The 21,329-nt window shown below is 33.7% G+C and overlaps 2 protein-coding genes across 2 annotated transcripts; one reads left to right on the forward strand and one right to left on the reverse strand.

Moving 5' to 3' along the window:
* The first annotated feature begins 374 nt into the window (after positions 1–374).
* Positions 375–1,434, forward strand: LOC109149327 (transcription factor HEC2-like). The gene has a single exon (XM_019297045.1). The coding sequence runs from the start codon at positions 594–596 to the stop codon at positions 1,305–1,307; it is 714 nt and encodes a 237-aa protein (XP_019152590.1). The 5' UTR covers positions 375–593; the 3' UTR covers positions 1,308–1,434.
* A 9,818-nt stretch (positions 1,435–11,252) lies between these two features.
* Positions 11,253–15,136, reverse strand: LOC109149854. Its single transcript, XM_019297873.1, has 7 exons — positions 14,739–15,136; positions 14,187–14,283; positions 14,017–14,106; positions 13,234–13,920; positions 12,540–12,882; positions 12,269–12,350; positions 11,253–11,753 (listed from the first exon to the last, which is right to left on the reverse strand). The coding sequence occupies exons 1-7, from the start codon at positions 14,928–14,930 to the stop codon at positions 11,547–11,549; spliced, it is 1,698 nt and encodes a 565-aa protein (XP_019153418.1). The 5' UTR covers positions 14,931–15,136; the 3' UTR covers positions 11,253–11,546.
* Between the last annotated feature and the right edge of the window lie 6,193 nt (positions 15,137–21,329).

Consider the following 21,329-nt stretch of genomic DNA (forward strand, 5'->3'; position numbering starts at 1 on the left):
GATCAGAGCCGAACTTATGACCTTGAAGCTAGCTTACGGCCCGCCTAGGGCCAAAACCTTACAAGTAAATATTTACTATTCTATTTAAAAGGTCTCAACGCAATTGAAAGAATGTTTACTCGATATATATAAGATCATATAAAAATATATTTTTATGTGTAGTAGAAGACATGGTATATTTTAGATAGAATTCTTGGTAAATTATATTTAGGGGAAAAAAAAAAAGATGAACCCATTAATTTGTGTGAGTGTGTGTATATATAAAGACTGCCCAGTGGGTTCATACCTTGATGGTCTGCTTATCATCATAGAATTTCTTCTCCCCAATATATATATATATATATATATATATATATATATATATATATATATATATATATATATATAGAAGAAGCTAATGCTTCATCTTCTGCAAATCTTCTGATTAAACTCTCAGTCTGCTCACTCTTCTCCTCCCCAGTCCCCATACCCATCCCTTTCTCCAGCTTTTCAGTACTTCTCTTTCTCTTCTCCATTTCTCTCTGATCTGATCTGCTTCTGTTTTCTTCAATTCTCCATTTTTATTTCTTTTTGAGAGGTCTTGAGGAGGCATAATGGATATTGAGTTCTTGAAGTCTGCTTCTGAGGACCAGCTAGAGATGATGCTTATGATGCAGATGGAGAAGCTGCCGCCGGAATTTTCCTCCGGCGCTTATTCCGACGATATCAGCGGGATGCAAATGATGAATTTCAGCCCCCAGTTAATGGAGCATAGCAGTTCATCTTCGCCGGCGGGATTTATGGGCATGCCGTCCACCATATCCTTCACCGCCTCTCCCCCCACTCATGACCAAGTCGCCGGAGAGTTCTCTGGTTTTCCGGCGTCTCAGGCTCAGAAGCGGTCCACCTCCATGGCGGCAATGAGGGAGATGATATTCCGGATAGCCGCCATGCAGCCCATCCACATCGATCCGGAGACGGTGAAGCCGCCGAAGCGGCGCAACGTGAAGATATCGACGGATCCCCAGAGCGTGGCGGCGCGGCACCGGAGAGAGAGGATAAGCGAGCGGATAAGGATTCTGCAGAGACTCGTCCCCGGCGGGACCAAGATGGACACGGCTTCCATGTTAGACGAAGCCATACACTACGTGAAGTTCTTGAAGAAGCAGGTGCAATCGCTCGAACGCGCCGGCGCTAGTCGGCCTTCCGGGATAGGTTTTCCGGTGCCGATGAACGGCAACTATTTTCCGATGACAACTAAGGGCTATCATCATCATCCTCCCCAAAATAATGTTCAGCATTATGCAGATCCTCAGTTGACTAATTAGATGCATTATTATGTATGCTTGTTCTACTGTTATCTAGCCAGCCCATAAATCCATAATGCTGTAATCATACTCCAATACTTTGAACTTTTTTTTTTTTTTGAAATGACGAGGAAATCAACAGTCATTATCCGATCAGACAGTGTGCACGGGATAAATGCTTTCATGTAACCCTAGCCAAGGACCAGTAAACCAACCAATGTTGTTCATAACTAATCGGCTCAAACTCAGAGAATCAATAGACTGTACTGCTTTTTCTGTTGATAGTCGAACTTGTAACCTTGTGGTTAGTTTGAACTTTATGGTTGCCATGCATGTTGTGTTGGGCTAGAATAATTCATAGTTAATAGTAAATACAAGAAGTGTATGTTTATATTACACATTCTTTTTTCTCCATCTATCCTTTCTCCGTAGTAGTAAATATCTATCAACATCTCCTGGAAAAATCTGGAAAGAGAGAGGTCTGGCCTTTGTTGGACATTTTATTTATGTATCCTTTGTACTGTTTTGGTTGATTGTGTCGTTTGTGCAATAAAAGGGGTTTGGAATAGGGACCATTTAAGACATGGTTGGGACTTGGAGGGTTCCAAATTCTATACTCTCAAGGTCAAACACCCCCAACACTTGCACTCCCTAAATGCCCACCGGTAGGCCGACCCTTGCCCCAAACAGCCACACCGGCCTGTAGGGTCAAGTCATTTTTTTCTCGTCAGTTTGTATTCGAAACATAATACTAATTGTTAATTAGTATATAGAAACAAAATTGTACATTCATTATAAGTTACTCTATACATGGTCATTCTTCCAAAATTTCATCTCTATGACCAGTTGAGCTGTCCATGCGACAGTATGGGAACAATCTCTCAAAGTGAGGGGAACTCCTTGTACGCAGTAAGCAAAGGTCTAGCCTAATTCAGTTGAGTTACCATAATTTACATCCTCCCAGATGCTCTGTTGGGCCGGGGTGTGATGTGCCCTTAGCGTTGGGGTTCAACTTTTTGGAATAGCAGATTTTAACATAGTGATCTGATGAGTGGGGTAGATATATGAAGCATAAGAGTGGTTGAAAATCCTTAACCTTTGGTTAAGGGTTCATTACTTGGCTTTGGATATGGAGCTGCCTTAAATCTCCATGTCAGTTGTCCCACTCAAAAGACGTTAGACGTGCTTACAATTCAACAAGAAAATTAGTATCCTAATGTGAAAACCTTGGATACACCTAAAATAAAAATAAAAATAAAAAAAGAGTGGTTGAAAATCACAATCAACGCTTAAAGCATTAGGGGTGGGAATGCTTGAAAAGGAATTGAAGGTGGTGGCATGAGAAGTTCACGTGAAGAACTGACAAATTGCGGTGGTCTTTTGCAATTACCATATGGGGCTTATGGCGACTTATTGTGTAATAATTGTTTTTAATTTCCCTGACACGTGAACCAAATCTGCATGGTCAAATGCCTCAATCCGACGCGGCAGTCCATGTCATACCTGTGACATCAATTTTGTTTTTGTTTAACCACATTATTAGATATACATAATTACAAAAAACATTACTTATTTGTCCAAACATTTTTTTACTGTTTTGAAAGTCATAATCAAATGAGTAAAACACGATTTTTCATTTGTATTAAAAAGTTAAAAGTTTAATTATTGATAAAACCTTCTCGATCAGATTTGTTTTGATATAATTTGTAAAACTTGTAAATGCTCTAGATTTTTTTATGTTAATATTGATATATGACATTATTTTTAAAATTTTTAAATGTTTAATTTTGAATTTCAAGCTTTAAAAAATGGGTTGTCAAGTCGCTCATTTACCCACTAGCTAGTTTATTGGGTTTACAAAAATGAAATATATTTAAAAAGCAGTTAAGTAAGGTTGTTATCTATTGACCCGTTACAAGTCAACTCATATAGGCCATGTTAACCCATTTTGACAGCTCTAATTAAACTCTTTAACATGGCATACTCTTGTAAAATTCAACTATTTACCCATACAGTTATATTAACAGTTCACTTACTGTCTTAAAATCAAAATTACATAAAATGTCTCAAAAAAAGATGGTTTAGTGGGTGAGCATGACACTCATACTTAAAGGTCACAAATTAGATTCTTGCCAACATCCACTCTTGTCAAATTCATTGCTTATGTTCTTCCTAGTACGATTTACTGCTCTTGTGCAATGCAAACTACTATACAAGAGTAGAGTTTACCCAATACACATTTCCAGATAATAATTATAGATTTCCCACGAAAATGCTTAAAAATTAAAGACCACATCAACTGCAATTCTACAAAGTACCACAAACGTTATTTGAATCATCTAGAGTGAATTGAATGGAAATTCTCGTACATCCGTCAATTTTTACAACATACATACGGCGTAATCCTTGGTTTGGGCCAGAGACCATCAGACGATGTCTAATCCTTACTCCGTCCAATTTTGACCTGGTTTACAATGTCGATTATTGCCATGCGACGTTGACATATATATATGCAACGGACAAGGGGAGAAGGAAGTAAACTGACGGGCCGACGGGGATATAAACCATATGACTCAGACGGGTTTTAATTAATTATTAAGGTCGGTGATTTAATTCCTTATTCATTAAAAAGAAATTTTTTTAAGGTAAGATTCGTTAGGTGAAAGGATCTTATCTATATTTTACTATTTAAGAATCAACTAAGTTGTTGGTGTTGTTGGTGGTTATTCAATTCTTAATGAACTATTTAGATCCACTTAACAAATTTTGAGTATCGCCAGACAAACATTAATAAAAATACATTTATTGTTGTATGTATATATTCGTCAATTTTGAAGAATCGTTAAACCGAGTTTACGTTTTTCTGGGAGAAATGTGTATGTTTTTGGACCTATACTATATGTTCACGGCAACTAGTATATAATAAGGACATGGTTGGTGGTCCTAGAGATGAATAATTTCATGTCTCCCTCCACCATTATCAATAATTCTCAATTTATGGATTAATATAGTGCGAATCATTTGTTTTTCCTATACAAGAAAACTAATTGAAACGGGTGGCCGGGGTCCGCTGTTTATTAACATTCTTGATTTGAACTGGTCAGTTGTGAGTAACATATGTTAATTTACATTCTTGATTTGAACTAGTCAGTTGTGAGTAACATATGTTGATTTACTACCTCGTTGTCATTTGTCTATTACAATCAACATTCTTGATTTAAACTGGTCAGTTGTGAGTAACATATGTTGATTTACTACCTCGTTAGGCTCAAACTCACAACCTTCCAAATGGAAGTCCAACCCGAGTTCCATTAGACCACATAGTCTTGGTATAATGCACATTTAACTATTTAAGTAGAGTCTGAACTTTCCTGTAAATCAATAATTAATACATAGAAAATAAATGCAAATTAAGAGGCAAGCCCATATAAAATGCAATAAATTTATATATTTATTATATTGCAAGTTAACAAATACTCCCTCTATCTCATTTTATCTATCATACTTATTATTCATTGGTGAAACCAACTATTTCTTTTTTATTTATTTTCTTTAGTATTTTTTACTTATTTTTAAATTAGTTTTTTTTTTTTTTTTTTTGTTTAGTAATACTTTTAGTGTAGTTTCTAAATATATAAATTTTGTATACTAATGACAATGTTGAAAAAATCGATAGGCGCTTGGGGACCATCTAGGGCGCCTAGGAGGCCAACCGCCTAGCGTCTAGACGCGATTTTTGCAATACTGACTAATACTAAACTTAACATTATGAAAAATTGGACTAAAAATAACTTCAGTCAAGCCTCGTTAACTGAATCAGCGGAGGAAGTATAGTTTTTGAAAGATTAGAGAGGAAGAGGAACACCTAGATTATCACACTTAGCTACCTTCGAGGCTCAAGCACATCCTCCTTGACCAACTGGAATCTGCACAATTATTTGCTAAAAAAATTAATTAAAATCCTGACTAGCAAATGATCAACTACCTGAAAATTGAATTTTTGCATTATTAAATCCATGGTTATATAATGCATGTCTTTATAACTCAGTAATTAAGTTGAAGATAATGATAAAATTTGTGTGAGACCGTCTTACGAATCTCAATCTGTGAGACGAATCAGATTTTTAATTAATGGAGTCAAAGACCCGATCCATTAATTAAAGATTCGACATCGTCTCATGGGTTGAGACTTGTAAGATGGTCTCACTCAAGTGTTACCCATATAATATATATAGTTCTTTATTAGGAAAAACATTTTTGGAGTCTCAATACCGTGATTGAACTTTAATTATTTCTCTTTTATTATTATTATTATATAATTTCCTAATAGAAGATTCTTATACCAAATAATATAATGATTAATGAAATGCAATAATAATAATAATTTTATTAGGAAGACGAAGACCGAAATCTCGCGTTTATGTCTAGCTACCTTTAATTTGCTTTGTGTTTGTGTTCAACATTTAAAATGTGATTTCCATGTTTCGGAAATTGTTTTAATAACACAACATTTGGCACGATAGTCGTGTTAGCAAAAGTTTGATTTTTATTCGAGAAAGTGAAACCTCTCACTTTAAAATTGCATTAGTAATATGTTTTTTTTTTTTTTTTTTTAATCAAATGGAGGGATAACCCGCTCACCAATTGGTGTGTTGTTATAAAGAAATTACAATAACCATTCAAAATATATATATATATATATATATATATATATATATATATATATATATATATATATATATATATTAGTCACATTAAGTTGTTGGGTCATACACTTATACCTTGTGAAATTGTCTTATGTATCTTTATTCGTGAAACGGATCGAGTCAGTTTAATATAGAAATGTAATATTACTTATACTGAAAAATGGAATACTAATAAACAATAAAGTATTCCTCATTAGTATTACATTTTTCAGTATAAGTATTACATTTTCATATTGACCCGACCTGTCTCAAGGATCATCACATAAGTTTATGCCTAAGTTATTTATATTGAATTAGAGGTTATTAATACGGTCATCGGCATTTACTTTTGATACTCCCTCCATTTCATTTTATACATTGGGTTCCGTTAACAAGACTCGATTAAATTTTATTTACAATTCAATTTTCATAATATTAAATTTAGTATTAATGAATAAAATTTATATATTTAGAAACTACATTAAAATACTATTACAGGGCGTTTGGTTGGAGGGATTTTAAATTCCCTTCCCACTTAATTCTCACCTAATTCCAAAGGCCTTTAAATTCCGTAGTTTGGTTGGAGGGAATTGCAATTCCATGGAATTGCAATTCCCCCATTTTCATGGAATTAAAATCCCATGTCCCCCCTGGTATTTTAATTCTTGGGAAAAAAAGAAAGTGATGAGTCAAAATTACCCCTTCCTTTTTTAACCTAAAATTAATGTCTAACAACAATAATGGATATTTTTGACTTTATACTACTTATTTCCTTTCAATTTCCATGTATACCAAACATTGGAATTGAAATTCCCAGTAATTCTATTCCTGTCAACCAAACACTGGAATTTAAATTCCCACTTTATTCCCAGTAATTCAACTCCCATGGAATTACAATTCCTTTCCCACATAATTCCCTCCTTCCAACCAAACTCCCTGTTATATGCACAAAATCAAATTTAAAAAAAAAAAAAAAAAAAAAAAAAAAAACATTGGTGACTAATTAGGTGAAACATGATTTTCGTGCTAGAAGATCACATGTTTAATTCTTGCCAACACCCTTTCAGTCGAACCCATCACAGAGATTGAATTTTTCTTTGTCAACACTCTCTCTGTCAAATTCGTTGCCCAGAGTCTTCCTAGTGCGAATTATTGCACAGGAGTATAGTTTACGTAACAACTAACTCGATGATCTAAGGTTTTGCGAGTATATATATATATATATATATATATATATATATATATATATATATATATATATATATATATATATATATATATATATATATATATATATATATAAAGTAATTATTTTAAAATTTCCTTGTTTGATTAGGGTAGGTTGCCTCCCATGGCAGGATCGAAAGATGGTAGTGTTTGTGTCTAAGGCATCATGCTTCACTAAAGGCCATTTATTCCACCCTCACCCAAATCTCTACCCAATCCTATCAAATCTAGGAACATTGAACTCAAATTTAAAAACTTTTTTTTTTTTTAAATAAAAGAATGCATCTGATAATTAATTAATCTCTTGCATATAATTTAAATATTGATAGTAATAATATATTATTATAAAATGAGAAAAAAAAAATCTCAAAATCAAAGTAAAGGTGGTGAAGACAAACCCATGTGAGGATAGTAGTAAGGTCCCAACATGGTGTGATAGAAGTTGCTATTGATGAATATGAAAGGGTGGTTTCTTGTCCTTTGGAAATAGGGCATGTACTGCATCCCCCAGTCCTTCTCAAACTTCTCAAGTGCACTGTATCTTTTCCAGTCAACTTTTGCAGTGCAGCAAATTTAAAAGAAGAATATCATATATGTTCATATTCTTTTTTCTTTGCCATGCCAACGACCCCAAATTCGAATCCAGAGAGTTGAGTGTCGCTTAACTCCTGATCATCTAGGTCTTGTGAACAAAGTAATACTATTGTCTATTGGTATAGCTACTCTTTCATGGGCAATCTCAGACAAGTTGGTCGGACAATTAACTTGGTAATTACAATGTTTCAGTTTGACTCTCCCATGGGGCTGTCTATTGGCTTTAATTTATTGATTTTTTATAGTATACTCAGGGTTTTCATCGTCGAACACAGTGACTAATCTTCTCGCTCAATTGTAGACACCACTTTTGAATGAGACATTTGGCTTGGAGATTTAAGGCTGCTCCATTCCCAAAGTCAAGGATCGAACCATTGACCTTTGGTTAAGGATGGATGAAGCTTTAATTTATTGATTTGAGTCACTCAATTATGGACAATTTAGACTGGTTTACTCAATTGTGGTCCTTTGCTGCATAGGGTAATCAAAATAGACTTCACACCGATTCTCGGGTATCGGTTGCGGATATTTTTGTAAACCAAAGGTATAGCTCTTTCCTTCTAGGTTGGTGCGTAGCGGTAAAGAGTTACCGGTCTAGAATAGGATCAGTACAAACAAGTCAAGCTACTCGCGAGTTGCTCATTCAAAGCTTGATTTGAGTTCGGTCAAATTTAAACTTTTGCCAAACTCGTTGAATCATCTAGTTGAGCTTAAACTTAATATTTTTTGCTCGTAACTCGTCAAGTCGCTTTTGAACTTAATTTGACACAATCGAATCAAACTCGTACCTTATTAACAAACCTAATTTCAATTTAAAATTTGAAGGTCGAATTCAAACTCAAACAATTATAACTATTTCAAGTGATCCATGGCTAATGTTGGTTTAGTATAAATATTAAGGTCAGGAGTTTGTGTTTTTAAGGATGTACATAGGGGAAAAGGACAAGAACAAATGAGAAGTTGATAAGATTTTTTTGTAGTTTAGTGTATTTTTTTGTGCAACAAAATTAGTCTTAGGATGGAAGCAATTGAATCAATGCGAATGAGTTGGGTGGATTGAATTGGTTGCATTTCATTACGTGTGGGACCGGTTCACATTGGAAGACGACAATATCATTTTGTCTATCCCAAATGCTAAATTCGTTCCTTGTCCCTTATGCTAGGAGGGACGTACTCAATGTGGACCAACCTCTCTTTATATACAACAAAAAAAAAAAAAGAGATAAACAAATTATTATACTCTCCAAAATGAAATAATAATAATAATAATAATAATAATAATAATAATAATAATATTATTATTATTATTATTATTATTATTATTATTATTATTATTATTATGTATTTAAAAAAAAAAATTATCGTGATGAGAGTATGAAATATTTAATTGCTATGATACTATTGATATTAGTACAAATAGGCATAATATAACAAAAAAGGCAAATTTTTATGTGGACCATAGTCCATAAAGTTGTTTGAATCATTAATACACAATTGTTATATTGTGGACCAGGGTATAATACACATAATTTGACTTCATAATGTACCTAATTTATGTTTATAATGTACAAAATTTATGTTTATAATACACATAAACATAAATATGAATTCTGTGCATAATGAACATTAATTATGTATATTATGTTAAGTGTTTATGTGTCTTCATTATACATAGATCTTTCGTCTCACGCTACCCCTTTCCCCTCTCCTTCGTCTCCGGCTGAGACGAAGGAGGGGGAAGTGGGTGACCGCGGCGATTCTTTTTTTGTTTTTTTTGTTTTTTTTTTTTTTTGTATTTTTATTTTTAAAGTTTATTATTAAAAATTATTTAAAATGTCAAACTCACCATTCACGTAAGCAAATAACCTGATGGAATGGATGGTAACATGTTATCATGTGAAATTGCATACATTTAAAATGTTCAGTGGTCTAATTACATTTTTAAATTATATTTCGTTGCTAATTTGGACCTTATTCCTCTTCTTTTTTTTTTTAAGGAACCATCATTCATTCATATGTTAATTTCATGCATGCAAAAGAAGGTAGGCTGGCCCAAACAAATTCAAAGAGGCCATTTGCCTAGTGTGAAATCAAGGAGAAGCATTTGAGTCCGATCAGTTAGGAACAATTTAGTTTTTTTGAAGGTATGAACAATTTAGTTTGATTTACTTTGTTATGGGTTTTTGTCAATTAAGATTATAAGATGGGTTTTACTTAAAATGCAACTTTAATTTGGTTTACTTGTTTATAATATTTTGTCAATTAAGATTATAAAATGGATTTCACCCAGAACACACCTTCGAGTAAGGGTCCTGGATTTTCCCATATTAGCAATTGTAATGCAGCAGTGCGCGCTGATTTTACATGAAGAAGGGTGGCTATTGAATGACTTGGAAGGAGTTTTCACCTTTGTATATGTTTGGATTTATCATGGCCAAATATATAGTCCTAAATTACCGTGTGAAACTCCATTTCTTTAATTGGTTAACTTTTGGATAAATAAATTACTAATACAACTGTAATATCATAATCTCTTGTAAAGATACACAAAGTTAAAAGCTCTAACCTCTAAGTTAAACCTTTCCGAATAAAAGTCAAACTCTATGTGCACAACAAGAGTTTTTTGCACTTTTAGTCCCACGACTATAGTGGCACTGGCAGAATTGATCCACGACTTTTGAACTTTGCAATTTTAGTCCACGACTATTGATTTTTTTACAAAAATGGTCCTTCCGGCCACTTTTCCGTCAAAATTTCACCGGAAAAAAAAAATTCTCTATTTTTAGTCGGATTAAAATTGACATTTTACTTATCCTAAAAAATTAAAAGAAAAAAATTGATATTTGACTACATACAATATTACTGGGCTACATACTACTGCCCCAGGCAGCGGAGTACATGTACCACTCCAATGCTGCTGCCAGATAACCCAACTAGCTCGGGGAACGCCACGGCCGCTCTGCCGCTTACTGACAGCCATGCCTGCTCTAGGAACTCCGCCGCCTGGGGCAGTAGTATGTAGCCCAGTAATATTGTATGTAGTCAAATATCAATTTTTTTCTTTTAATTTTTTGAGATAAGTAAAATGTCAATTTTAACCCGGCTAAAAATGGAAAAAAAAAAAAAAATTCCGGTGAAATTTTGACGGAAAAGTGGCCGGAAGGACCATTTTTGCAAAAAAATCAATAGTCATGGACTAAAATTGCAAGGTTCAAAAGTCGTGGATCAATTCTGCCAGTGCCACTATAGTCGTGGGACTAAAAGTGCAAAAAACTCTGCACAACAATGACACCTGCGAGAATACCGGATGCCGTATGAAAAAAAAAAAAAAAAAAAAAAAACCCTATAAGCGGATGCACTTTCAGTGTTTTTTTACCATTCTCTCTGTCATATAAATGGCAATGTCCAGTTATATACTTCACCAAATAGTAAATGATAGAAAGCACAGCTACTAGATAAATGGATGACAAAGCCAAAGCCAAGAAGCATAATTGCATTGCAGACACGAGAGTGAACTCACAAGCAAAATCGGAAATCTAATAAAATATTACAATGTACTATCAATTACATAGTTTACATGATCAATCGTGGCAGAGTGACTTGATATGGTTAGACATCATATAATCACATATGAACAAAGTTGAACCCTCAGAGAGAATCAGAATGCAACACAGAAACACTGACCTAAACAAGTTACGCAATAATCATCAAGGCTTCAAGTCTTCAACAACCAGGTATATCATCATCCTCAGAACTAAAACACGTGGCATGTAAAACAGCCGCTCAAGGAGCTGGTTTGGCGAGTCCTGCGAAAGGATAAGGCTCTCTGGGGATTCCTCATAGCTTCATGACCCTGGCCAGCCAGCATTGAGCTTCTCATTTCTTGTGCCTTTTTCTGTGCAGATCTCAATTTGTTCATTATCTTGTCCATGGAGGATGATCTCTTTTTCTCCAGCTTCATCTGAACAATATTTGAAAAGTGGTTTAGTTTTAATTGCATATGACTATATGAGTGCCACATGGTACAAAATAGTGTATATATTATTCAAGAGAAAGATATGTATTCCAATACATGAAAAACCTATTAAGGCGCATCCTAATTGCTATATGTGTGTGTATATACAAAAGCAGCCTCCTTTACCGATTCCTAGCTATCTAGTTTATGCCTGCTCGGTTTTGTTTGAAAATACAAATGTATTCCTGGGCGGGAAGTAGAACGCTTTACTAATGTAGATTGAAAAGCCGCCAGATAATTCAAGGTTTCAGAATATATATCTATGCAATATTACCTCGTTTCCTAATTGTTCAAACAAGTTCCAGCACTTGGCCATTAAATTAAGCCCAACGTTCTTTAGGTTCTTATTAAAAAATTATTCCCTTATAACTAAATTTTTATGAATAAAGAATGTTGGTGGGATATAAGAAACTTTGCAAAGGATAGAACTACACTTGTTATGTTAGACAAGTAGACACAACCTCAAGTTTCCGGATTGCTGCCTCAGCTTTTGCCTTTTGAAGGTTCTCCCACGCGGTTATTCTGGCTTCTTCCCTCTTGATCCTGGATTGCATCCAATGTGAAAGGAACAGAGGATAAATAGATGGATATACGATGTGTTCGAAAAAATCTACACATTACACGATGTTTTTTATGTTCGAATAACATTCCTATAATTTAAGTTAAACTCTCTTTTGATTAACTCTCAACAAAAAGAATCATGCTGAATTAACTAGTTTATTGCATGCTTACTTGGAAATAGACTTTGTTGTTTCTGAAACTTCCCAGCTAGAAGACCGTATTTCTACAGCTTTCCTTCTCCAGTCATCAATACTTCCCCAGCTCCTCCCAGGGATTCGAGACCTGTGTTTCTTTGACCACCTTGTTACAGTAACCCTCTCATCAACTGGAACATCCCTGACTTCTGCTTTAGAGGAATGGACACCCAACACTTCCACAATTGGTAATACAGACGGTACTGGGGGAGAGGAAGATGACTGAGGACTAGCCTCGGGGCTCATTTGAGTTGCCATATCCCTCCTGGAAACAACACGAGATATATTGCTGGCTGCATCATTATCATTGTTCCCCTCATCTGTACATCAAAATACCAAGTGTACTTATATTAAAACGCTACACTGCTAGATAAACTTGTATCCTATTGCATCTACCCTTAGTTGTATACAATGGAATTATGTATGGATACAGCCTAAAACATGTTACACTCTGCTGTAGATGTTTATTCTGCATAAAATAGTAGATTTAGTATTTTCCTCAAGTTCTATTCTGAAATTAGTTTTGTATATCATTTAGCCAAAGCATAACAAAGAATGCATGTGATGAAAGGGAAGCAGCAAAGGAAACAAACACAAGAAATAAGACAAAGTTGCTAAACTTTGACATAAACTCTGCAAGCCCCAACAACTACAAGTACATAAACTTGTACCTTGGGGAGCGGGTAACGAGGCTAAGCTGATCAATTCAGAAAATCCATGAATACTAATTGACCTTGCCATGCATGGCTCTGTACAAGCAGGAAAGTTTTCACCAACTCCATGACCTCCACAATGAATAGATAAACCATTGGCTACCATCACTCCGGTGGAAAAAGGAGAGCTTGCTAATAAATTTATGTTATTTTCTCCTTTCGAGACAGGAAGCGCTGGAGAATATAACGAATTGTATGCAGCCCCAGGAGGCCCAAGTGGTCCACTCTTGGATTTGGGCCGCCTTTGTGGCTGCTGCAATGAAGTCCTCATTGCACTGTCTCCAGATACAGGACTAAAGATCCACCGCTCTGCATCCTCCCACTTGGAAGGTAAAGTCTTTCCATTATTATAAGGCAGCAATGCATTATTCAATTGCCTCCTATTAGCACTGGAATGCAATGGCACCCGCTCTGAACTCCAGCCCTTCTGAATACCCATACTCGAATAGCGGTAGTTGGGAGTTCCTGGACTAGGAAATGCACCACCACGAGAAGTAGTGACATACACCTTTTTCATAACTCCAAATTGTGGTGAAGAGGAGTTTGCAGCATTGGTCACAGAGTTGTTCAGATCTAGCGAAGCAGGCCTTCGCCTATCTGGTTTCTTGAGTGGAACTCCAGATCTAGACCTCCTATCTTGACATTCTAACAAGTCGTAAATAAGAAAAGATGTTAAATCAAAGATCCAGTATTCTAAACTTGTGCTTTCTTCCTTTCACAAAATGCAATGAGTGGTAGTACCTTTAAGAGCTTGAGAGAAGGAGTTTCTTGCAGAATCTACAGCTAGATTTTCATCCTCCGTCTCAATCTCGCTGTTGTCTGCTATCTGAACTGGAAGACAAAATACACATATCACCTTTTCTTCAAGCTCTCAATATTAAAGCAAGCTAACCAAAGAGAAACAAGATTACCTTTTGCCTTTTCTTTTCTACTAAGGTGAACAGCTGGGGTTTTACGATCTGAAGCTCTACCATGCGAAGCATCATGGAATTCATGTCCTGCCAAATGCTGCTTCAAATCAAAGATTCAAATTCTTCTCACCAGCAGAATGTCCATATTCATCAAGTAGATTTTCTAATGTAGACTTATCCTCTCACTACCAAGTTCAGCAGACACAAACAAATTCATGTCCATCTAAGGTCTATTCTTTGCTCCTAATTTTTGTCCTTGAAAAAAAAAAAAAAAAAAAAACATCTTTTTTTGCAAACAGATATTTTGTTCTCCCTTGTTTAATCATTCTCACCCCTATGCAAACATGTACTTACATGCATGTATGTCTACAATGTAAGTGTTATATATATACACATAAAAAGACAGCAAATTGAGATCCGAAAATGGCAGCGAAATAACTGATCTGATTTCATGAATGTGAGCTCAAACATTCAGCTCATGACAAATCATTTCACTCGCATTGGCGATACAATAGCAAAAATGTATGCATATGAGAAAGAAAGTGAAATTACCGGCTGAGAAGTATCAGAAAAGCTGGAATCTTCGTGGTCGTGAGCGTCAGATGCGAAGGAGCAGCGGTCAACACTGGCGGAAGCAGAGGAGAAGAGGCTCAAGTTGGAGTCAGCGGTGAAGATGACGGAATCCGGGCTCACATCCCGGGCTCTGAAGCCCGAAGCCTGGTCCCGAAACCCTAGCTCCGCCATTGCCGATTCTCCCCCTTCAGCTCTTTGTCATTACACCCCGCAGGCTAAATAGACTGAGAGAAGAGCACTGAGCAGAGGCTGAAATGGAGTAATATTTAATTGGGGCAGGGAGAAGAGCGATACTGAAAACACTACTGTCTTTATTCATTATTGTGATTTTCGAGCTTTTAAATTTACCTGCAACTTTTTCTTTCTTTTCTAAAGAAGTACGTTTACAGAAATGGAAGAAGTTCATTTTCTGGTTGTTTTTCCCTTAAACAAGATTTTAGATATAACTTTAATGATAAGTGTTCCCCCCATTTAAGGAAATTAGAAAGCATCTTTATTTTAAATTAATGTAAAAGTATCGCTAAATTTTTTTCCCGTAAAATCACCTCATAATATCCATTACGTCATTGTTGTGTTAGATTTTTATGTGTTCAATTACACATAAGTTAAAGTCCGTGAATTCACTATGTCAAATGAAAATAAACACTTCTTTTTTTTTTTTTTTATAAATAAATAAACACTTCTTACCTTTCAAAATTATCAAATCATGAAAGAAGTATGCAGTGGTTTTAGTAAGAACAGATAATCTCGCAAGGCCTTATGAATAATTAAAAATTGAAATAAGGGTCAAATAGGTCATCAAACTGCACATGATAATACAATTAGGTCATTGAACCCAAAAAATCAACAATTGAGTCCCTAAACTTATCAATTTCTAACAATTCTTTCAATTTGAAGGTTTCCAACAAGTCCACGGGTCATCCTCCAAATTAATTATTTTTAAAAAAAATAAAATTTAAAAATTAATTATTAAAATTTTTTTTTTTTTTAAAAAAAAAAAAACAGATCGGCTGAATTCTGTTTTTTTTTTAATTATTTAAATAATTAATTTTAAAATTTTATTTTTTAAAAAATAATTAATTTGGGAGGATGACCTGTTAACTTGTTGGAAATCTATAAATCGGAATAATTGTTTGAAATTAGTTAGTTTAGGGACTTAATTGTTAGTTTTTTAGGTTCAGTGGCCTAATTGGATTATCGTGTGCAGTTCGATGACCTATTTGACCCTTATTCCTTAAAAATTTTAAAAGTAATATAATTATTTAATTAATAATAAATGGGCTAGCTGGTTGGCCTGTTTACCATGTCAGCCTGTCCGTGCTTAGTCGGGTTGGACCACAAATTCCACTCAATTTCAAAACGGATCGGGTCAAATTCGGCTCGTTTCTTCCCAACTAGTTACATGCTAGTCCGCATAGACTGGACTAGCATGTTTTGACAGCTCTATATATGATTGGTCTTGTCAGATATCGTCTTATACTTAAGAGTGACTTTTAATTTTTTGTAGTGTTTGCCCTCCTTTATAAAAATAATAAATAAATAAAAGCTATTGGGAATCCCAAATTAATTTATCAACCAACCCAAAATAGCTTCACAAATTTTTGATATGGTAGCAAAAACAAGATGCAAGGTTCGAATTCTATCCATGACAAAAATAAAAAATAAAAAATAAAATAGAAAATCATCAAACCTCATCCACCATTCCTTAAGTTTGAGGTCAAGAGGTAACATAATCTATGACTTTAAAATATTCATATCTAATCACTTTAAGAAGATTAATTGAACAACTCTTACAGTTGTAATATTGATGATGTAAATTTAATTTCCCTTATCATAAAATTTTAATTAAATGGTGAATATGACATTAACATTAAACTTGATTAAAGCATTTAAAAATCATAGTTGTCACTTAATTAAAACCAACCGTATAAATTAAATTTACACTTATAAATAATTAAATAATAATAAATTTACATCATGATTGGTACCAAGGTTTCATGTCATGACAAGAGTTTTTTGGGACAATGATGGGGTGAGCCACGAGATTGTCTTAATCATAATGCTAAACAATCAATGAATAGTGGGATTCTCTTCTTTCAATGTTATTTGACCACCAAGTCACCAACCTTGGCAAGTTCTATTAAATGGCCAGTAAAATCATTTAAAAATATTTATTTGATCTTGATTGAATTAAAAATAAAAGTCTTTACATGATTATACTACTTTTTTTTTTTTTTTAAGAATAATGTTTTTTCCTCTATTGATTTTATCGCATAGTATTAACATTTTAATATAAAAATTAAATCATTTTATTCATTAGTTAATGTGACTTGATCGAGCTTACACAATATTTTCTTTAAAAAAATGTATTATCAAATAAAAAAAAATTTATAATGTTAATTATCATGTGTTGTTACATTAAGTCCGGTTGTAGGGTTGTGAATGGAGTATGAAGTTATAAAATTTGAAGGATCTTCTCCCAACAAAGTTCCTTCTCGGCAAAGCAAAATAGTTTTGATAGCATTGGGTTAGAGAAAACATGTCAAAATTCTCATTGACGAGGGGTACATGGCGCTTGCCTATAGGTTTGTTAATTAGGTCGGTCGCTCCATATGTTGATACCGAAGAGACTCGAGCAAGTGTGGCGGTTGAAATGACGCGTCACATGCGATTTGTCTGTTATGGTGGGATCCACTTCCCGACTTACCAAGTCAAAAAGCGCACTGATGAGGTCAGAAATAATCAACAATTATTATATTCGTTTCGTATATCCTCATCAAGCACATCAAAACATTAAAAGGTGAAATTATAAAGAAAAAATATATTTTTTGTTTATATTATATAATAAATTAATGATATTGACATATTGTATAATTAAATCAATTCAACGAAGGTCTGGTTAAATTAAAATTCATTCACATGTAACTCTCTTAATAATGTAATATTCTTATAAGAGAAAATTTTACTTTTTGGTCCCCTGATTATTATACATTAATCACATTTGATCTTTGACTATTAATAATTTCTGATTAAGTGCATGACTATATAATTTGTATCACATTTGGTGCTGCTATTCAATTTTTTGGCCAAATATTGTCAAAAGTGCTCATTCGAAAAGAAACAACTATAGTGTTATTCTAAAAGTGCTCATTTCAGAAGAAGCAAATGCAATACTCATTCCGAAAGGAGCATTTCTGACAACAGTTGACCAAAAAATTAGACGACAAGACCAAATGTGATGCAAATTACATAATCACGCATTTAATTATAAAATTTTAATACTTAAAAGATTAAATGTAATTTTTTTATGTATAATAGTCAGGTATCAAAACTAAAATTTATTATTATTATATAATAAATTCATAAGTTCAAGCACTCAACTTCTCTCCTACATTATAAAAAAATTGTCTACCGACTCAGATGAGCAACAACCATACATTTTACGCAACCTAACATTGAAGTGCATAGAAGATTGCAACCACAAAACGCTTGTGATCTGATTGTTTTGAATGCCCACAAAATATATAGGTGTGGCCCCCTGTTTCTGCTTGTTTTAATGCAATAATTGAATAGAATCAGATCTACATATACTTGATGAGAAAAGTGAGCCTCCACCGCACTGCCCACGCGTTTAATAGAGTTCTATTTTTCGTATTAAAAAAAAAAAATTAACAAAAAAAATCCCACTGGGAATCTGGGATGCTCTCAGGGCTCTCAGGGCTCTCAAAGCTTATGGTAAAAATATATTAAAAATGTCTATCTTTTTTTTTTAATGATACTGACTCTATTATATTGTAATGTCTGTCCCTTTGTATCATGTTTAATTTATACTATATATTTTAGGGTTACCATGTACGAAAATAATTACAAATTGAGCAATTACGCATATCCTCTGTGTCTGTGCATATCATGGTTTCTTCAGACATTGCATATACTATTACATAATTTACTGAGCATAACTAATATCAACATTATCTCAACTATTGTGATCTTATCTAACAAAATACCACAAGAAAATAAATTAACATAGATTGCCTATGGTAACAAGGAAATTATCCTTCCAATTTTGTTGGGGGAATTCCGAAATTCCCTTCCTTTTAACTGCTTTTTGTTCTCATTCTTCTATATCTAAATTAGATATCAGTGGCAAATCTAATGCCAATTCAAGTTGGCAAATATGTGGACATTAAAGTAGTTGAAATGTCAAATAATGCTAAGGATTGAAAACAAATTTATCTTTCACTTCATTTCACAAGATTTGTTAATAAGCCCCACATCGGTAGGAGAATCATTAATGGGACAAGCACGAATGAAGAAATTAATGTGGGAAGATATTATATGCTATAAGATGTCTAGAAGTCGTATTAGACATACATGATAATTTTATTATTATTATTATTATTTTTTTGTTTTTGAATTAGGAGATAAATTTACAATCATTACTTGAAGGTGTGTGTGTACATTGTACAATTACGATATGCAAACTATACATAATATGATAATAAGTACCAGGACTATGTGGTCCAATGGTACCCGGATTGGACTTTCATGTGGAAGATTGTGTGTTCAAGTCTCAGTGGAGGCGTTATTAGCTCTTTGTGTTTCAGTAGGTTGAACAGATACTACATTGTAATAGAGCTAGTAGCATTCAAAAAAAAAATATGATAATAAGTAGGGAAAATGGCACTTTTCCCCCTAAGTTGTATACTTATAGCACTTTTCCCCACTGAGTTATTCATGTAAACACATTAGCCCCCTCAATTATTCTAAAAGTGGCAATTTTCCCCCTTGATATATTAAATTAACATTTTTACCCTTAAAGTAAACATTTTATTTATTTTTCTTCTTCAAAGAATTATTGCGTATACGTAGGGATGATCACGGTTCGGTTCGAATTGAACCGGACACTATAGTAATCAAATTGGAAGTTTTTGATTATGATTCAGATCAGAACTCAATATTTGGATTTCAGTTTATTAAATTTATGAATCAAAAAAATTGGATCTTGAACCGTAAACCGGCGGTTCCTGATCCGGTTCACGACTTTGAACCGTCTTTATTTTAAAATTTTATTTTTTATTTTAAAATAGTCTAAATTCAACAATAAATGTATTTTACTTTTTTCAGTTCGGAACATGAACCGGCCGCTTCACGATTTTAATAAACTCTAGATATCAGGTTTCGATTACTTCTAAATTGTAATTGGAATATTTCGGTTTGATTGCTATAATGTTTGTTCGGTTTGAACCAAATCGTGGCCATAATTTGTTGCAGAAAAAAAATAAATGAAATATTTATTTTAAGGGTAAATGTGTCTATTTAACATTTCAGGGGGGAAAACAGCCACTTGAATAACTCAGGGAGAAAAAGTGCTATAAGTATACAACTTACGGGGGAAAAGTGTCATTTTCCCTAATAAGTAAATTACACTAAAAAAATTATGTGCGACGGACTCAACGAGTAAGTGTTTGCAACAATTAAACTTTTAATTTTCTAATACGAAAATCATGTTCTATTCACTCAATCATTTTCTTTATTTTTTTTTTTTTTTTTTTTTTTGGAGTATGATTTTTCCTTTTGACCAAGTGAAAGTGTTGTGCTTTTTTACAAACATTGGTATAATTGGATGGGTTTCAAAGTAATGTTTTGTGCATGAAAAGGAGTAGCAAATTTCATGGTTGACCGGCCAAACCTTCCTAGATGAATAATGTTGACTTTGATTTCATGCATTTTTTGTTTTACAGCTGTTGGCTTTATCGATTTAATACACTAATGCTTGATTGATCACATACTCGATACTTCGTCACGCCTATGCCTAGGAATACTTTCATTCCAAGCTTCTTCGGAAAAGGAATCTCTCAATTTTATAATATTTCACTAAAAAAACAACAATATTCTAATTTTATAATTAGCATTTAATATGTGGAGTAATTTCCATATGATAGGGCAAATTAGATAATTTAGCAGGATATTAATTTATGTTGGGAAAATGACACTTTTTCCCCCTGAGTTATATACCTATAACATTTTTTCCCCTAAATTATTGAAATGGCTATTTTTCCCCCTAAAATGTTAAATAGACATATTTACCTTTAAAATAAATATTTCATTTATTTTTTTCTCCAACAAATTATGACAATAATTTGGTTCAAACCAAACAAACACTATAGCAACCAAACCGAAATATTCCAATTACAATTTAGAATCGAAACCCGATATTTAGAGTTTATTAAAATCGTGAACCGGAACGGACGGTTCATGTTCCGAACTGAAAAAAATAAAATACATTTATTATTGAATTTAGACTATTTTAAAATAAAAATTTAAAATTTAAAATAAAGACAGTTCAAAATCACGAACCGGATCCGAAACCGCCGATTTACGGTTAAAGATTCAAATTTTTTATACATAATTTTAATAAATTGACATCTAATATTGGGTTCTAGATCTGAATCATAATCGAAAATTTTTAATTTGATTGCTTTAGTGTCCGGTTCAGTTCAAACCGAACCGTGGTCATCCCTACGTATACACAATAATTTGTTAGAGAAGTAAAATAAATAAAATGTT

This window comes from Ipomoea nil, unplaced genomic scaffold (genome assembly GCF_001879475.1).
Source record: "Ipomoea nil cultivar Tokyo-kokei standard unplaced genomic scaffold, Asagao_1.1 scaffold2159, whole genome shotgun sequence".
NCBI lineage: Eukaryota > Viridiplantae > Streptophyta > Magnoliopsida > Solanales > Convolvulaceae > Ipomoea > Ipomoea nil.